General features: G+C 38.7%; 2 gene segments (V, D, J or C); both read left to right on the plus strand.

Annotated features, from left to right (window-relative positions):
- The first annotated feature begins 6,106 nt into the window (after nucleotides 1-6,106).
- On the plus strand, nucleotides 6,107-6,940 carry LOC118580207. The segment is given in 2 exon segments: nucleotides 6,107-6,155; nucleotides 6,525-6,940. Coding segments are annotated over 2 exon segments (465 nt in total).
- Nucleotides 6,941-10,517: 3,577 nt separating this feature from the next.
- LOC118580208 lies at nucleotides 10,518-11,017 on the plus strand. The segment is given in 2 exon segments: nucleotides 10,518-10,572; nucleotides 10,695-11,017. Coding segments are annotated over 2 exon segments (378 nt in total).
- The last annotated feature ends 9,928 nt before the right edge of the window (nucleotides 11,018-20,945 follow it).

The raw sequence follows: 20,945 nt of genomic DNA on the forward strand, positions 1-20,945 counted from the left end.
CCTTTCCAAAGCAACATATCCTTAGACACAAATTTTGAAGTCAATATACCTTTAATATATGTAAAGATAGATAGATAGATATAGATATACAGATGTAGATAATGATATATAGATATATAGTTTTAACTCAGCAGCCTTTACAATCAAATGTCTCTCTCCAGTTAAAAATCCCAAAGATAACATAATCCAGACTCTCTGTGTAATTTTCATCTTTACATGGCTTATTATGTTTTTATATATCATTTTATTTTTTAAGACTTTATTTTTATGACTATGTCCTTTGTCTCTTCTCACTCAAGACTATGTGTCTTTTTACACACAATGTAAACCATTTAGAGTTTTATTCCATCTGAATTTGTCTTATTGTGAATATAATCCTTCTGTGACAAGGAGACATTTTAAATTGTCTGGGAAGCAGTGGGTCTATGCCTCCATCCAAAAGTGTATAGCCCAGAAACCTTTTCATGTGTTGGTTTGTACTAGCAAAAGCTAAATTCACCATGCAGTGTGCTGCACAGCTTGGAGATACCTCTGTGTACTGCAGCAAGAATGCACCCTGCTGTAGGTCAAGGCTACACATCTCCAATCTTTCAAACTGTGGCTCAAGCCCCCATGCTGAGTCATCTCTGTGTCATGGCTAGCCTGAGAGACACAACTAGGAAGCTGATCCATTTTAGAACCCTTTACTAAACCTTTCTCAGGTTTTGGGAGGAAATTCTTGCTACTACGTTGAACGCCAAAATGTAAATAGAAGTTCCTTTTCCTGTGTCCTGTCTAGCACTGTGGTCCCACAGTCACTTATAAAATAATCATTCAGAGGCTTATATTAATTACCAACTATATCACCTGTGGCAGTCTTCTTGCTAGCTAGCTCTTTCATCTTAAATTAACCCATTTCTATTAATCTATGTTTTTGCCATGTGGCCATGGCGTTACTGGTGTAGTGGCATCATGTTGCTCCTTGGGTGGCTTGCTTGTATCTCCTTGACTCTCCTTTCTTCTCTTCTCTCCCTAGTTCAATTGTACTGCCTAACCTCATTCTGCCTCACCATTGATCAAACAGTTTTATCAACCAATCAGAGCAACTCGTATTCACAGCATACAGAAAGATATCCCACAATACGAAAATTCCATGTTCTTCTAATTTTTGAATGTGCACACAGAGCCATGATCTGAGCAATATGGTGTTGTCTGGATCACCCCTGACAGGTTACCTGGAACTGAAAACCAAGTCATTGTTTCATATCTTAGTTTCAACTTTAACCAATTTGATTTTATTTGGATATATTTTGAAAATAAATATATTTATTCCTTCCACAGTTTTATACATTGTGTCCTTTCCAGAGCCATTATCTAGAAATTTTCTAAAAGGCCTTTGTGGTAGTGTATCTCATATGGAAATGATATAGTTGCAATAGACATATACAACATTATTTTATAGTCAGTAGTGTCATTCTTACTTAGCAAGTTCAATGAAAGTCTAGGGAGTAGTATAGGACTTTAGGACTAAGGATAGTTAAATCAAGAAACTTTTATTGGCAAATGAGAGACTCTTGCCCAAAGATTGAGAAAGAAGATCACTAATTAGTGACTATGGATTTGAGAGATGAGAACCTCTTGTTTTATGTGATAATTTACATATGAAGTGTGATAGAACAACCTGCCCCTAAAACTGAGCATCTTCCATTGATCAATTATCAGGGCCCAGTGTTGGGATCCAGCCCCAACCTATCAAAGTGTCTCTTGAAGTGGGGAAATGTAGAGAGCTGTGTGTAGCTGCACCTTAAAGATGGCGCTGGCTTCCACCCTCCGCCCTCATGACAGCGAGTGCTGGAAGTGGTAAACAAATCCTTATTTGGCTGTAGCTGGAATCGAGTGTTGTTTGCATTTGCATGGACCAATGGACAGCGCCCACGTGGCTGCTCAGGGTTGGCAGCCCATGCCTACTTAAGGGCTGGGAGAAGCTCGCCAAAAGAGAGACATCTCTTATAACAAGGTCCTAAATAAACTGCTTAAAAAAGAGCTCCGGTGTTGCGTCATCCTTGCTGATCGAGGATGGCAGGACAGGGAAAGAGGAATTGAGAAATAATAGGAAGAAATACAGACATAGACAGAGAGAAATATGGAATAGCTCCAGGAGGGTCTTGGGTCAATATTCATTAGCCTCAGTGTATTTCTAATGGGATTTTTATACACTAGAAAGAAGAGAGGAAAATGACCCCCACATTTCAAGATCAAAGCACATGTTACAGCAAAGTGTAGACCATTCAAACCAACTGGTATCCATGTCATGTGGCAAAGTAGCTTGTGATTAGGGCTTGAAATATAAGACACTGGATAACCATGCCTTTGCACCCTACTATGCAGCTTTGAGGAAAAACATAAACTCTGATTCTCAAGCCTGGAAACAAACCACAAGCTGGAATCTTTGGCTCCCACAATCCCCAAGTTGTTAGAATGTGTTCTCCCTCATCTCCCAGAGATATAAAACTGCATTTTGTGATCTTTCCTTTTAACTCAGAATTCCAATATGTCAGGAACATTATACTTTTAAGGGTTTTAAGAGAACAAAAAAGGGTTTTTCCTTCATGTTCTTGAGTACTTATTTATGCAATTGTAATTCCTAAGCTTCATCTGAGCATTGGGCCTAGATATTTGTATTAGAGTTGATGCCATCTACTTACAGATGTTACCATATTTGTACATGAAAAGTTACAAACAGTTCTCAACTGCATTTGTTCCTTTGTTTATTTAAATACATTTTTTGTATCAAGGTGAATAAACATGTTTATGAAATGACACTGTATTAATGGCCACAGGAAAAACTCCCAGAGAATTTTTTTCGTAGAATAGTTTCAAGTGTGAGAAATTTACTTAGAAAAAATTCCAGTTCATTATCTTGTTTATTCACTCATTTTTGAAGAAGGAGGGAGCAAAATGACAGTTGTATCCTCCTCAGTACATTCATAGTCTATCTTCAAGTGCTTTACTCTTCCCCAATGCCCCCATGCCCATTTAAAAGATTAAGTAAAAATTAATTGTAATTATTGGTCCTGATATCTGATGGCAGCTCAAACCTACTCCTTTCATTGCCTACTAAGGACTAACTCACCCATTGTCTCCATGAATTTTCACCACTTTGGAGATTTTCCTTCCTCCTTTGTTATATGAAAAACCTTCACTATTGAAAAACCTTCACTATTGGACATTCTGCACAGGAAAATCTTTATCTTATTCAAAGCTATTTTATTTCTTTTGTAAACTTCTTTTACATTTTCCAGTTATAACAATGATATGGCATAAGTTAAATGAAATGCAGTATTTTTGTATTAAGATGTGGATAGATAGAGACTAAATTGGAGGTATCCATTGAAGAGGGACCTGCCCCTAAAATGAGGAAGCCCCATGGAAGAGGGAGAGGGAAGATTGCAGAAGTCAGAGGGGATGGAGGGCATTAAGAGAACATGGTTCACTTAATCAACTAAGCAGGGCTCTCATGGGCTAATAGAGACTGAAAATTCAAGTCTGGGGTGTCGTGACCACCTCGACCAGCAAGGATGATGCAACACCGGAGCTTTTCTTTTAGCAGTTTATTCAGGACCTTGTTAGTAGTGATGTCTCCCGCCGGGCAAGCCTCTCCCAGCACTTAAGTAGGTCTGGGCTACCAACCCCAGACAGCCACGTGGGCACTATCCATAGGTCCACGCATATGCCAGCAGCACACGAATCCAGCCATAGCCAAATAAGGAGCTGTTTACCACAAAGAGTACTTGCTGTCGGGAAGGCAGAGGGTGGAAGCCGGTGCCATCTTTAAGGTGCAGCTACACGCAGCTCTCTATACTGGGGCATGCATAGGTCTGTACCAGGTCCTCTGCATATATGTTACAGATGTCAGCTTAGTGTTTTTGTAGGCCTCCTAACTGTTGGAGCAGATGTATCTCTATCTCTTTTTCCTATGCTTAAGACTATTTTCCTCCTTTTGGGATTCTTTGTCCAGCCTTGATATGACGGCTTTCACCTTGTCTTACTGTACCTTGTTTTGTCTTACTTGGATGTTGTCTCTTAAGGATCTGTTCTTTTCTGAAGAGGAAAAGGAGAGGGATTAGATCTGGGAGACAGGGAATGCGCGGGAGCTAGAAGGAGTGGAGAAAGAGGAAACGATGGTTGAAATGTATAGTATGAGATACGAATCTATTGTCAATAAAAAATGTCTCCTGGCTGTGTAATATGCATGTGTGGAAGATTGTTGGTGATTAAAGACATGACGGCTAGAGCCTGGCTCTCAGTCTCCTGTTGTCAACACTATGAATGCTCACTTATCTCTGTATTGACTGCTGCCCCTTGCAAAAAGTAGCTTCTCTGATCAGGGTTGTCAACAATCAAAGTCTGGATATAAATGTAAGTTTTCAAAAAGCAATTTGCCAGCACAACCATTTAGTCACAGCTGCTGTTCAACATCAAGGAAACCACAATTTAGGCATAGATTTAAGACGTGCTCTCCAGCTTTCATCCCTTTTTGAGAATCTCCTGGTAGTTGAATGATGTTGGGGAGGGAGATTCATTATTTTTTAGGGTGTGGCGACTGGTAGGTTTCCCATGATCCAGTGTTGAGGCCTACTCCCATGACCATATGGAAGATAACTTAATTGGACTTAATGGGTTATTAAGAAACAACAAAACAAAAAGAGAAAATATAATGTGAGGATGGTGAGGTATTAGAAAACCACATGGAGGTAGAAAATGGGGGAGAGACCTGGGTGGTGGTGGAGGCGGCACATGCCTCTAATCCCAGTACTGGGGAGGCAGAGGCAGGCAGATCTCTGTGAATTTGAGGCCAGTCTGGGCTACAGAGTGAGTTACAGGAAAGGCACAAAGCTACACAGAGAAACTCTGTTTTGGAAAAAAAAGAAAGAAAAGAAAATGGGGGAGAGATATGATTGTATTTTATTATACACATGTTTGAAATTATCAAAGAAAAAATAAGATTCCAGACCAGACTGAAAATAGCAAGTAAAAGCTCACTGACCCATGTGTGATGTGTCCTCTTTCCATTCCTCAAAGTTTCCAATATGTGATGAAACTTGTTTTCTACAGCAATTTAGAGGCATACACTCTTGCCTGTTTTAATAATAAACATATAATTTACAATTATACAGATTTCTAAAAGACAACACTACATAGATTTGAACACATATTCTTAAACTAAGCTCTCAGTACCTGAATCTCAGAAAATTTGTACCAAATTCTCAAGATCTAATATGGACCAAACAGTATTCAAATCATCAAGATGAATTAGCTCATAGATTATTGTGTTTGTCTATTTCAGTCCTGTAACTAAATGCTAGAAATTCTGTTCATCTAACCAAGATTTGACTAAGTAACAAATTCTATTGAGAATTACATGTGTGTTTTCATAACTTCATTCTTTTTTTTTCCTTCTTTCATGTTTGAAAATAGCTGTGGTAAATGGCCATGAGAGAGTCCTTTGTCATGTAGAAATGAAGATTACTTGTCTCTTTAGTTTTCTTTATCAGGTTCTGACAAAACTAACACAAACATGCAAAATCAGATAGGCGTGGACAGGAAGATGCTGTGCTGAAAACATTAGTAAAAACAAAGAATGCTGAAAAGATGGCTTTGGTACTTCCGTGCTATCTTGGGCATTTAGACCATGTATGTTTCCATTCCCACAGACCCAAGCTTTCACAGTGGAGTCCATCTGTCCCCTGCTATGGGCAACAGAGAAGGTATTCATTTTTCTGCAAACATAGGAGACATCTTTGGTCTCTTCTTCTTCTTTTTTTTTTTTTTTTTTTTTTTCTGGAACTCACTCTGTAGCCCAGGCTGGCCTTGAACTCACAGAGATCCTCCTGCCTCTGCCTCCCAAGTGCTGGGATTAAAGGTATGTGCCACCACAGCCTGTCCTGTCTCTTCACTCTTAAGAGTGGTCCTTTCTGTGCCTTGGTTCTTTTTACACAGCTGTAGTAACCTCATGATTTGCATATTTATTGCTCCTTAGGGAGGACCTCTCCTTTGAGGTTTAGGACAAAAGCTAGCCCTTCTTTCTGCCTTGGTTATTCGGGACTCTTCAAACCAAGTTCTCAGAATGAGGTGGGCTTCTCAGCTCCTGGGACTGCTTGTGTTCTGGATCTCTGGTAAGGAGAAAGAAAGATGAAGAAGGAGACTGTAGGGGGAATGGGGATTTCAGGGCCCCCACTAATGCAGATGCATGTTCTGTACATGTGAGAGATTGCCAGGTTTATTCTCCAGGAATGTGCTTGTGAAGTTTAGTGGGTGAACAGAGGAGGACCTGTGCTCTTGTGGCAATTCTGCCAAGTACCAATGAAGATGGTGTGGGTGAATTCTAAGGAGTCTCTATGCTCTCTCTACAGAGGTATTTCATGTTAAAATTTTTAGAATATAAATAAAAGTTTAAAAACACAGTAAATAGAAAATACAGGAAGGAAAAATTATTTTATAGAATTTTTTTGTTTGTATATAACCTTTCATTTCTGTTATTTCAGGAGCAAGTGGGGGTAATGTGATGACCCAGCCTGCACTCTCCAATCCTGTTACTCTTGGAGAGTCAGCTTCCATCTCCTGCAGGTCTAGTAAGAGTCTCCTATATAGTGATGGCAAAACTTACTTGAATTGGTACCTGCAGAGACCAGGCCAGTCTCCTCAGCTCCTGATCTATTGGATGTCTACTCTTGCCTCAGGAGTCCCAAACAGGTTCAGTGGCAGTGGGTCAGGAACAGACTTCGCTCTAAAGATCAGTAGAGTGGAGCCTGAGGATGTGGGTGTTTATTACTGTCAGCAAGCTCTAGAGTATCCTCCCACAGTGACACAGCCTTATACAAAAACCTCCCTGCTTGAAGAGATGAAGCTGTCTCATAAGTTCCTTGTTTTGGGTACAACATGGTGCAGGCAACGTGGATGAAGATATACTTAAGAGACACTTGTTTTCCCCTAATTTTCAGCTACTGCAACAATTAACCCCGGGAGAGGGGGTTTCAGGAGAATGCATGCTGGGAGAAGGAGTGGAAGCAGCTTGGATGCTAAAAGTGCAATCAGTTAGGGACAATAGCAGACAGGACTACATCTTGAGCAGAACCTTTTAGTATGCATAGTTTTTTTTCTTCCAGTTTATAACCTTTAATCTCATTTCAGGACTTCACAAGACTCACATAGTTCAATGGGTATAATTGTCCCACTATTTTTGTGTGTGTTTGTTTTGTTTTGTTTTGTTTTGTTTTTCAAGACAGGGTTTCTCTGTGTAGCTTTGTGCCTATCCTGGAACTCACTTGGTAGCCCAGGCTGGCCTAGAACTCACATAGATCTGCCTGCCTCTGCCTCCCCAGTGCTGGGATTACAGGCATGTGCCACCAACACCTGGCTGATTGTCCCACTTTGTGAAGTGGCCACATTGAATAAAATTTTCATTTTCTGATTTTTACATTCCATTTTTCTTATTGAAGACAGGCTGAGCAGCCAGTCTTGGAACACAGTATATGATCCCACATTATGTAGCAATAGGATATTCTCTGAGACTTTGTAAAAGGAAGTTTCTCAAAGATTCAAACTAAGGAGTAGCTGAGTCCTCAGAAAAGTGGCACTTACATATTCAACAAAGAATTATTATCTAAAATAAACAAAGAACTAAAAGTACAACCAATCAATTAATCAACAAGAAACCTAATAACTCCATCCATTAATGGGCTAATGAAATAAACAGACAATTCTCAAAGAATAAAATACAATAAACACCCTTTGTTCTTATGATCTATCTGCCTCCTCTTCTGTAATGTTCTTGAACCTTGCAAATGAGATACCATAGAGATTCCCTGTCTGTGGTTGAGCACAGCACTAACACTTTTTCTCAGCACTTTAACCATTTGTGAGTCTCTGTCTCCACCGCCATCCACTGTAAAAGGAAGCATCTCTAATGAGGTCTGAAAGATGCACTAATATATGTCATTATTGCAATACACAGGTTTCATAGCTTGGTAAGAATGTCCATTTTTCTTCACTCCTCTGCATCATTCTATACAGGGAATACTAAACATCAGGGTCTCTCTTCTTTCTTGTCAATACTGACTTGATTGCTCTACATCCTATTACAAATGTTGGTAGTGTCTATAGAAATGGCATCTCACCAAAAGACTCTGTTTGGAAACTGTCTTAGTTTGCATACAATATTTGTGATAAACATCATGACCAGAAGCAATTTACAGAAAGGGTTTATTTTGACTTACAGTTCAAGGTTAGATTCCATGGTGATGGAGAGAAGGCATGGTGGCTGTAACTGCAGGTGAGAGCTCAATTCTTGAACTACATGTAGGAAGTAAAGAACAAAAATCAAATAGTGTACACCTTTGAAATCTCAAAGCTTACCCACAGTAACATATTTTTTTCAGCAAACACACATCTACAATATGTACAGTGAGAGCAACTGGGGACCAAGTATTCAAACACTTGAACTTCCAGGTTACATTCTCTTTCAAAGCATTGCAGCAACCAAGAACAAAGCAAATCACCCTCACTGTTTTGAGGGTCTTCATTATACCTCTGATCTATATCTTGAAGAGAAGTATCCCAAACCTGGCACAGGGATTGTTATTTGTCAACCTACAGCTTCTGGAATGAGCATAATGTCAGGTGTAAGCTAACTCTACTTAAACTCTTTTATTTTAGTAAGAATATGTATGAAAATTATTAAATAATAGGTTATTTTATGGCTTTTTTTTTACAACATCCTTAATGATACTTTCCCCTTCTCCAACTCTCTCTGTATCCCCTTCCCCCCATGCATCTCCAAACTTCACACTGCCTGTCTATTATTTCTTTTCCTCTTTCATGTCACCTGTGCACTCTTTCCCTTAGCATCTTCCTTCCCCTTCTCCACCACAATGGTTTCTCAGATTCATCAGTACTTCAAATTAAGCTCATGCCTCTATAGATTACCTTACACAATACATTCTTTTCCAGTTACATCTATTTTCCTAGAAGTTTTACAATTACTCTTTTCTTTGTATCCAAATAAAGAAATGGATTTTTTAACAATAAAGAAAAGGGGGTTATTGGGATTACAGGAATGCAACTGAAAATAATCATATTATTTGAGTTAAGTGGATATCAGAACAACAGCTATCACATGATTAATCTCATTTATGTTATCATTGTATACACACACACACACACACACACACACATATATATATATATATATATATATATATATATATATATATATATATAATCATGTGTGCATTTGACACAAATTAGAAATGAAACTTTCTATATGAATGAACTTTCAGGTTTTGGGTATAGCATTAATGGTTTTAGAGTAGACTAAAATGAATGACTGAGGTTTAAGGTATTTATTATAACAATTATTCATGCTGTGAACTGGAAAACCAAGGGAAATAGCATGGTGGAATATTGCAGGGAGAATTTAATTACCAGCACCAGAGACAAACAGCAAGGCGGGGCCTCTGCAGGGAATCAGAGCCCACACGAGAGAAGTGGACCTGTTTCTAAAGACTAGGGGAGGTTTACAGCAAGAGCACACAGCCAAACTCTGATCCCCAGGAAAAGAAGAGAGTGAGGACCAGGTGTGTCTGGTGCTAATACCTTAGGACCAGCATCATTTTATTTTATCTCATTTCCCAGGTGAGAGTTCCCATCTTCAACATCCTTATAGAACATCTGCCAATATCCATGAGTGTTTAGAGATCTGCTCTAAAGCTGTTACTAGATTCAAACATCATGTTTGTAAAAGAGAGACAAATGGAAATGGGGAGAAATGGGAGTATGGAGGAGATATTGTACAAAATAACCTCAAAGATAATAAGTGCATGCAAGAAAATTTAGCAATTTAGCAAATTATCTTTAAATGCTATTTTGTCCCTGTGGTCAAATTTTATATTACGTTCTATTTTTAGGTCTGTGTGTTCTTACTTGTGTATATATATGTATATATATTTTTAGTTTCTCTGTGTAGTTTTGGTGCCTGTCCTGGATCTAGCTCTGTAGACCAGGCTGACATAGTACTCACAGAGATCCACCTGGCTCTGCCTCCTGAGTGCTGGGATGAAAGGGGTGTGCCACCACCGCCAGGTCTGATATAGTATTTTTTAATCCATAGGAATTATTTGAGTGAGTTAAAAATTCAATGGTCCCTCTTCTGTTGTATATTCACTGATAGTCAGATACTTGTCTATATTAGTGCTAATGTATATTTGAAATATATTATTAAAAAAGTGCTTATGTACAGTAAAAAAAAAATTAAAGAAAACTTTAATAAAGAAATGCATTCTCGGTAGGCATATGTGTGGTCTGATCTTCAGCATTTGCGGACACAGGACTTGTGGTCAGTTATTGAAATGAGCAAGCCTTGCAGCTGTGCCCATCGTAACTGGTTCCCAGTGATTTGCATGCACTCACTGCACAGCCTTGAGGACTTCTTCATATACCAGTCACACCCTGTACAGTTGTCACTGCAGTCAGGACTCAGCATGGACATGAGGACCCCTGCTCAGCTCCTTGGGCTCCTGCTGCTCTGGTTTCCAGGTGAAAAAGGAATAAAATGGGAATTTCACTATTATGCTGTGATTACTGTTGACTGGCATTTGGAGGAGGTCCTCTTTTACCTTGCTTAACTATTTGGATATTTATTATGTCTCCATTCCTAGGTGCCAGATGTGACATCCAGATGACACAGTCTCCATCCTACCTCTCTGCATCTCTAGGAGACAGAGTCACCATCACTTGCCGGGCTAGTCAGGGCATTAGCAATTATTTAAACTGGTACCAGCAGAAACCAGGGAAAGCTCCTAAGCTCCTGATCTATTACACAAATAGCTTGGCAGATGGAGTCCCATCGAGGTTCAGTGGCAGTGGGTCTGGGACAGATTATTCCCTCACCATCGGCAGCCTGGAGACTGAAGACATTGCCACTTATTACTGTCAACAGAGTATGAAACTTCCTCCCACAGCGATACAAGTCATAACATAAACCTCTATAGAAACAGAAGTGAGAGGCTGCCTCAGATGAGCCTCCTCATGAAACTGCTTCTCAGATGTCATGAGATTTTTAAGAATAATCACAGAGAGACATCTTTTTGTTTCAGAAGAGGATAAACAGTCCTCTCTGTACCCTAAACTATCTTCCTTCCTCTTCATTTTGAGACATACAGAGTACCAATATCTTTTCTACATTAACAGAGGCCACAGTGATTCCATGTGAAGAGTCTGCGTTGTATCACAATCGGGAACTCTATAAAAGAGTAGAAGCTTCTGTGGACGTTCCAAGCACACATTATTTATATGCGATGAATTTGCTTCCAAGCACCAACATTTAAATGGCAGGGAAATGTTACTGAAAGAAGCTGACAGCAGAAAGGATTCCTGGTTTTCTTTGAAAAGCTAGAGTACACTTGTCAGAGAAAGGAGAAGTTGCCTAACTGTGATCTTCTGTTGTGCCTTGAAATTGCAGCTATGGGTGTTGATACCCTCAGCTGTCTGCAGCACTTCATACAGGATTCTTTTGGGCTCCTGTGTACACTGTTCCACTTATAATTATCTAACAAAATCAAACCACCCTCATATGACTTTCAATCTCACTGTGTGAATTGCAATGTAGATTTGTTTACATGAAATTATAAGGAATAAAGTTCTGTTTTGAACATGCCTCCAGAAGTGGTATTATTAAAGAGTTGATATCCCATAGCATAATTAAATATCCAAGGAAAATGGAATTGGGAAAATATCCAATTAGGGAAATCATTAATTAAAAATATTAAAAAGCCACAAATTGTGGCACATACGTAAATTGTTTGCATGGGAAGCAGATGCGGGGAGATCATTAATTTGATGACAACCCATGTCTCATTGTCTCCAGAAAAACAAAACAAAACAAACAAAAAAATTATTTGTCATACATTTATTTTCTAACACTTTAAATATTTTAAGCATTTTATTTGAGTCCTAAGCACAAAGTAGATTATTTATACAATAAATCAGTTATTAAGCATGTATATTTAAAACATGATCTTTTCATTTTTCACATTTAAAATTGTATAGGCTAGCTAGCTTTTGCTTTAATTAATTTGTATTTTCAGATTTAATTTTCCAGTAATTACCGGAGTTGAATACTGCTCTTTGTATCATCTGGTATCATTGTTGCAATTCAGTGACTGTCCTTCTAAGCCATGTGAAGTTAACAATATTGTCAAGTTTTATTCAGTTAAAGTGACCAGCATGGGTTTGAGCTTCAAGGAATTAACATGCTCACCTTAGTTGGTGAGTGTACACCAGATGTCTAACTCTGCTGAGTAGCTCTGACCCTCCATCATAATCTCTAGTGACCACTGTCAAATGAAGACTCAGGGAACAGGGAGTCACATTCACTGATAACCGTGAGGCACTAAAAGCGCGGATCTAATTTTTGTTCCCCTAGATGGAGTTTTCTGTGAACTTGGACTCTTTGATGTGGCTACATTATACGGTGACTTATAAGGGGGAGAGATTCTCATTCAAATTTAACAAGAATCTAACAGAATTTTGTTTTTCTTATGTAGAAAAACTGTTAATGGGGAGTTTTCCCAAAAATCAAAAGGAAGAAAATATGAAACTGCTCCTGTTCATTCTTTCCTACTTTTCTAAGAGTCCCTTTCTTCTAAGAAGTCTATCCTACTAGTTTGATATAGGAGCCGTGTGGTAATACTGGAGAACTGCTCTAAATGATTTTCTATTGTGATCAACACTATGACCAAAAACAACTTGGCAAGGAAAGGAGGTCAGTTTACAGTTGACATCATAGTTCATCATGAATGGAAGTGAGGTCAGGAACTCATACAGATCATGATCCAGGAGGCAGAAATTGAAGCAGGGGACGCCGAGGAGTGATGGTTACTGGGTTAATTGTCATGGTTTGCTCTGCTTGACTTACTACATCACCCAGGATCACCATTCCAGGGGTGACACTGTTGATACTGAGCTGAACATTTTCACATCCATGATTAATCGAGACAATACCCCAAAGATTTGTCTAGAGGTTAATCAGATAGAAACATTTTCTCAATTGAAGTTCCCTCTTCCAGATGTCCCAAGATTGTATCAAGCTGATAAAAACAACTAGGACAAGGTTTTTCATCAGACTGTAATAATAGGGTGTCCTGAACTCCATATTCCATTAATGAGTCATAAAACATGACCTTTACTCTTGTGTTTGCACAGAACTATTAGTTCTCAATCTGTGAGAAAGAAATTTTTCTTTAAAAAAATGTGTATTTGTTGGTATATTTTAACCCTTGGAAAATTTTTTTTCCTTTCAAAATATGGTACTAAAATCATGTCACTGACAGAATTGGTGAGATGTCTCAACAAATAAATGTTCTTGCCATCAAGGAAAACAACTTGAGTTTTCCCTTGATCAACATGGTAGGACAGGACTGACTACTTCAAGTTGTCCTCTTTCCTGTACCTGTGTGCCATGGAATGAACATGCCTATACACACATCCATACAAACATATAATAAATAAATAAATAGATACATACATACATACATACATATATAGATACATACTAAAAGAGAAAATATAATTTCACTGAGGTATAATTTTGGTATGAATATATATATATATATATATATATATATATATATGGGTTATTTCATGTAAAACAAATGAGTTGAAATTCACAATTCACTTATAAAAAATATCAATAGCCACAAACACCAGAGACACATCCATCTATTCCAAAGTTTTAGGTTAAATTACCTTTCTTTTGTTTCTAGAGAGTGCTTATTTTTCTTTCATTTCTGTAGTTTTTCTGGTAATTGTATTTTGGGAGGTAGGCTAGGAACATTTTGCTCTGATTTCTTGCTAATTTTTGCTTCATTACCCAATAATCTACTACTTGTTATATTCTTATTAAGAAGTCTAGTCTAGTAGGATTCCCTTCATTGGAAGTTAGCACTTTCTGTCTGTCTTATCTCTCTTTCTTTTCATGTTTTATTTTTCCCTGATATTTGATACTTTAGTCAGGTGTTTTGGATTGAATTTATCAGAGTGCCTTTGAGCTTTCAGGACCTGGGTGTTCAGAAAGAACTTCATTAACTATGATTTCTGTATACATTTAATGGTGTCCCATATAATGCCTATGTTGTTCATTTTTATTTTATTTTAATTTACTATATACTTGGGAATTTCAACGCAAAATGAGCTTTTTATACTTTTATTTTTACTCCAAATACTCATCTTCCCTCTAACACTAATACTCTTTTTCTCAACAAAAAACCCGCCAACTGTTATTTTATTTTTAAAATTAGTGAGTCATTTTTCTTTGAAAGCCTGAACATAAATTGTGTCTTTTGTACTGGAATACAGCAGCTTGTCAAATGGCTACTGGCTGTAAAAGCTGTAATACTGAAGAGAATGGCACCACCTTCTCTAAAAGCCATCAACTGTTAATACCCTCTTTGTTCAAGAGTGGGAGCTCATCAAGTTCTCCTCCATCCTTAACAAAATGTTCATGGATCCGTTCTTGTTCAGGGAACCACAGCAGTAAGCTCACAAGTTCAATGATCATGTACAGAGTCCACTGTTTCACATATTTCCTTGCAATCCTTTTGTTCTTAAGTTCTTCCAACATCTTATTTGAGATGTTCCTTGAGCCTGAAGGTGTAATATGCATATCCCATTGATGATAAGCATGAACATACCATAGTTATTCCTAGCACTTTCAAGAGCTGTGAGCCTCTTACATTGAGTACCACACACTACATAAAGGAGTTTCTCTAACGAAGACCGACAGCATCATTAATCTATAGGTACAAACATAACAATTGAGATAACAATTTGAATCTGTGTTATTCAGAAAAATACCTTTGCAATACTCATAAGGCATATGACTTCCTCAGCCATGGATTCTTGACTGGATTTGTGATACCAGACACTAGTTCTCTGCTAGTAAGTGGGTCACAGATCTAACCAGAAAGTTCTAAGTTAGCCCCATGATTTTGATTATTATACCAGTTATCCTACTGTACAGATACCCATGATTGTAGGTTATAAAGTCCACAGTTTAGAATGACTTTTGATAATGTTTTCCCCATCAGAGCTTTGCAGAGCAACTCCCAGAACTGAACTTGATTCCAGAACTGAAGCTACCCAGCCTGGATGAAACTATCAACTCAATTCCACCACCATTTTTCTATATGTTCTGTAACAAAAATGTTTGGTGTCTTTAGAAATAGTATTTATGACCTAGTTTGGTGTGAAAGCAAGAAAATTGAGAATACCCTGTATTGTTTTATGGTTTGGGGGCCTCTTTCATAGTGAGAGTTCCTATACACACTTTATTTTATAATCTGTGATTTCTAGAGGTGCATGGTTGTGGAATATTATTTTAACTATCTAAAGATATGTTGCATTTGTTTATGTTGTAGTGTATTACTTTAATTGTTTAAAGGTTTGTCATGTTTTTTAATGTTACATTTGTTAATGACATAAAATGTGTTACATTTGTTTTTGCTGCATTTGTTTAATTATGACAAGATGTGTTGCTATTTCACCTTGCCTGTTTAAGGCAACTGATTGATATAATAAAAAACTAATGGCCAATAGCTAGTAATGATAAAGATAGGTAGGACTGCTGTGCTGAGAGAATAAATAGGAGGAGAAACCTCGGCTCAGGAGGAAGAATGAAAGAAGACCTGGGGAAAAATAGAATATCATGCCTGGAGTTAGAAGCCAGGCAGCTGCCAGCCAGTCAGACACAGAGATATCAGGAAAGTAATCTCTACAGAAAGAAGGAAGGGTAAAAATTCCCAAGGCAAAAGGTAGATAAAGAGAAATATTGAAATAATAGCCAGTATAATGCTGAGCATGCATAACTAATAAGATGTTCAATTTCATGATTTAGGAGCTTGTTGGTGGTCCAAAAGAAAAAGCCTCTTACAAATACCATCATAACTTTGTAGTTTTATTTTTACTGAATTATAAATTCCATATTTATAAATTTGTTCATAAATTGTGAGTGATAGCTTGATATAATAGAAAGAAAAAGTTAAAATTATGTGTGCTATATAGAATTTTAGAACATATGAAGAATTTTCACTTAAATGGTCATTTTCAAGTTGACTTGTGAATGTGTGTGTGTGTGTGTGTGTGTGTGTGTGTGTGTGTGTGTGTGAGAGAGAGAGAGAGAGAGAGAGAGAGAGAGAGAGAGAGAGAGAGAGAGAGAGAGACTGGGCCAGAGCCAGAATTATATGCATGTTAGACAAGCACTCTACCACTGACCTAAGTTTTGGTATTTGGAGTTTCAAATTTATAAATACAATTTGCAATAACTTAAATTGATTAGGGAATAATTGAATTCTTGGTACCCTAATACTGACAACCTCATACACTTTGTGAAATAAGTGTGTATACATGGTAAAAATTCTAAGAATGAGTGTTCCATGTGTCCATGAAGGTCATTAATTTCCTTTCTTTAAAATTTTTTTATTAAGACAATTTTTCATTCATTTTACATAATAATCAATGATCTCCCATTCTCTCTTCCTGCCCCCACCCCAGCCTCCCCATCCCAACAACCCTTCACACCCCCCACAATAAGGCAAGACCTAACATGGGGAAACATATCAAGAACAGGCAAGTCTAAGCCCTTCCCCCTGAATTAAGACTGCACAAGGTGTTCCATCATTGGTAGTGGGCTACAAACAGTCTGCTTATGCACCATGGATAGATTCTGATCCTATGGGGGGTCGGGGGGAGGAGGCCTCCCAAGCTGTAGCATGAATCTTAGAAGGTCTTATTAATAAAATCAAACATGGAGCCAGGTATTGGGGTGAATGCTGAAAGATCAGGGAAGCAAAACAAGCCACAGCTTCCTCACCTCTCCAATTCCTCAGCTGGTCCTTTTTCCTTAGACTGGAAGCCTCTGAGTTCTCATCCAAATGTATCTCAGTTGAACTGCTGCTAAAAGCCTAAAAGCTTATCCAGCTCTAGTTCCTCATCCTCACGCCCTAAATACCTTTCTGCTTTCTGCCATCACTTCCTGGGACTAAAGGCATGAGTAACCATGCCTGGCTATTTCCAATGTGTCCTTGAATTCACAGAGCTCCAGACAGTTTTCTACCTCTGGAATGCCAGGATTAAAGGTGTGTGTGCCACCAGTTTCTGGCCTATCTATCTAGTGGCTGTTCTGTTCTCGGATCCAAGATAAGTTTATTAGGGTGTACAATATTTTGGGGAACACAATATCACCACACCAAGCAGATTGAACTACACAACTGTCTCGTCATGCAGAGGGCCTAGTCCAGTCACATGCAGGCTCTGCAGCCATTGATCCAACTTTCATGAGTTTCCAGTAGTTTGGTTTGGTTGTCTCTGCAAGTTTCCCCATCATGATCTTCATGCACTTGGTCATAGAATCCCTCTTCTTTCTCTTTGACTGTACCCCTGGAGCTCTGCCAGGTGTTTGGCTGTGGATCTCTGCATCTGCTTCCCTCGGTCACTGGAGAAAAGCACTGTGTTGACAGAGTATTCACCAATCTGATCACTGGAGTAAGCCAGTTGAGTTCAGTCACCCTCTCCACTATTACTAGTAGTCCAAGCTGGTGTCATCCTTGGGGATTCCTGGGAACATTCCTAGCACCCGGTTTCTCTCTATCCTCATGATGTCTCCTTCTATCACGGTATCTCTTTCATTGCTTTCCCACTCCATACATGTTCCAGCACAACCATCCCATTCCCTTATGCTCACAAACTCTATCCCCTACCCTCCATTGCCCATCCTTCATCTCCAGTTTACTCATGGAGATCTCATCTATTCCCTGTTCCCAGGGCGATCCATGCATCGCTCCTTGGGTCTTCCTTGTTAGCTAGCTTCTCTGAAGTTGTGAGTTTCAGTCTGGTTATCCTTTACTTTACATCTTGTATCCATTTATGAATGGGTCCAAACTATGTTTGTCCTTTTGAGTCTAGATTACCTCACTCAGGATGATTTTTTCTAGTTCCATCCATTCGCCTGAAATTTTATGAAGTCATTGTTTTTCTCTGCTAGTAGTACTCCATTGTGTATATGTACTATATTTTCTTAATCCATTCTTTAGTTGAGGGGCATCTAGGTTGTTTCCAGGTTCTGGCTATTATGAGTAATGGGGCTATGAACATAGCTGAGCATGTGTTTCCCTGTGGTATGACTGAGCATTCCTTGGGTATATGCCCAAGAGTGGTATAGCTTGGTCTTGAAGAAATTTGATTCCAGATTTTCTGAAACTGCCACACTGATTTCCAAAGTGGATGTATATATTTGCACTCCTAACAACAGTGAAGGAGTGTTCTCCTTGCTCCACATCCTCTTCAACATAAGCTGTCATCATTGTTTTTGATCTTAGCCCTTCTGATAGGTGTACTATGGTATCTCAGAATCATTTTCATTTGCATCTCCCTGATGACTAAGGATGCTGAGCAATTCCTTAAATGTCTTTTGTTCATTCGAAATTCTTCCTTTGAGAATTCTCTGTTTAGCTCTATAGCCTACTTTTTAATTGGATTGTTCATTATTTTATTGTCTAGATTTTTTTGTTCTTCATATATTTTGGAGATCAGTCCTCTGTCAGATGTGGGGTTGATGAAGAAGAACATTTCCTATTCTGTAGGCTGTCATTTTGTCTTTTTACTGTGTCCTTTGTCTTACATAAGCTTCTTGGTTTCAGGAGGTCCTATTTCTTAATTGTTGCTCACAGTGTCTGTGCTACTGGTGTTATATTTAGGAAATGGAAAGATCTCCCATGCTCATGGATAGGTGGGATTAACATCGTTAAAATGGCAATCTTTCCAAAAGCAATCTACAGATTCATTGCAATCCCCATCCAAATCACAATAAAATTCTTCACAAACCTAGAAAGAACAATACTCAACTTCATTTGGAAAAACAGAAAACCCAGGATAGCTAAAAGAATCCTGTATGAGAAAGCCACCTCTGGAGGCTTCACCATCACTGACCTCATGCTCTATTATAAAGCTATAGTAATAAAAATAGCTTGTTATTGGCATAAAAACCAACATGTGGACCCATAGAACTGAAGACCCTGACATTAACCCATACACCTATGAACACCTGATTTTTGTAAAAGAAGCCAAAACTTATAATGGAAATAAGAAACCACCTTTAACAAATGGTGCTGGCATAAGTGGACATTAACATGTAGAATATTGAAAATAGATCGGTATCTGTCACCATGCACAAAACTCAAGTCCAAGTGGATCAATAACCTCAATATAAAACCAGTTACACTGAACCTTATACAAGAGAAAGTAGTAAGTAGTCTTGAATACATTGGCACAGGAAATCACTTCCTAAATATAACACTGGTCATTGATTTCTTTTTTTTTTTCTTTTTCTTTTTTCCTGTGCAAGCTGACAGGTCACTTCGGGCTTCTGCAGTTGCTAAGCAGCTTCTGCTATAGCTTCTACTACCACTTCGGCTTCTGCCTTGGTAACCTCAGTCTTTTATTTTCATGAGCAAGGGGAAACAGAAAAGAAAGAAAAAATCACCCAATATGGAGTGTTCTCATAATTCCAAAGGTTATTCTTAGAAAATCACTAGTATATTCATCATCTTTGATTAAATACAGAAACTATCCCAGGCTTAACAACAGAGGAAGCACAATGTACTTTTTTAATTTAATTTAATTTTACATATCAGCCATAGGTTCCCCTCTCCTCCCCCTCCCATTCCTGCCCCTGCCTTCCTCCCAGTAACTCCCCTCCATTCCCATCTCCTCCAAGGCAGAGACTCCCCTGGGGATTCAATTCAACCTGGTAGATTCAGTAAAGGCAGGTCCAGTCCCCTCCTTCCAGTCTGAGCAAAGTGTCCCCATATAAGACCCAGGTTCCAAACAGCCAGCTCATGCACTAAGGACAGGTCCCAGTCCCACTGCCTGGGTGCTTCCCAAACAGTTCAAGCTATTCAATTGTCTCACTTATTCAGAGGGCCTGATCCAGTTGGGGGCTCTACAGATTTTGGTTCATAATTCATGTGTTTTCATTAGTTTGGCTATTTGTTCCTGTGCTTTTTTCCAATCTTGGTCTCAACAATTCACACTCTTAAAATCCCTCCTCTTTCTAGAAAATTGGACTCCTGGAGCTCCACCTGGGGCCTGGCTGAGGATCTCTGCATCCACTTCCATCATTTATTGGATGAGAGTTCCATCACGACTGTTAGGGTGTTTGGCCATCTGATCATCAGACTAGGTCAGATCAGGCTTTCTGTCGACCATTGCCAGTAGTCTACAGTGGATATGTCATTGTGGATTTCTGGGGACCTCTCGAGCACTTTGCTTCTTCCTGTTCTCATATGGTCTTCATTTATCATGGTCTGTTACTCTTTGTTCTCCCTTTCTGTTCTTGATCTAGCTGGGATCTCCTGCTTCCCTAAGCTCTCTTTCCCTTGAACTTTGTCCTTCATTACCCCCACCCATACCCAAGTTATTCATGTAGATCTCATCCTTTTCTCAGTCATTGGGCGATGCCTGAGTCTTTTCTTAGGGTCCTGTTTTCTAGGTAGCCTCCGTGGAGTTGTGAGTAGCAGTCTACTCCACTTTGTTTTACATCTAGTATCCTACTATGAGTGAGTACATATCATGTTTGTCTTTCTGGGTTACCTCACTCAGGATGATTTTTTTCTAGATCCATCTATTTGCCTCCAAACCTCATGATGTCATTGTTTTTCTCTGCTGAGTAGTACTCCATTGTGTATATGTACCATATTTTCTTTATCTGTTCTTCAGTTGAAGGGCATCTAGGCTATTACCAGGTTCTGGCTATTAAATACAATGCTGATATAAACATAGTTGAGCAAATGCCCTTGTGGTATGATTGAGCATTCATTGGATATATGCCCAAGAGTGGTATTGCTGGTTCTTTGGGG

Source organism: Onychomys torridus, chromosome 3 (assembly GCF_903995425.1).
Source record: "Onychomys torridus chromosome 3, mOncTor1.1, whole genome shotgun sequence".
NCBI classification, from domain to species: domain Eukaryota; kingdom Metazoa; phylum Chordata; class Mammalia; order Rodentia; family Cricetidae; genus Onychomys; species Onychomys torridus.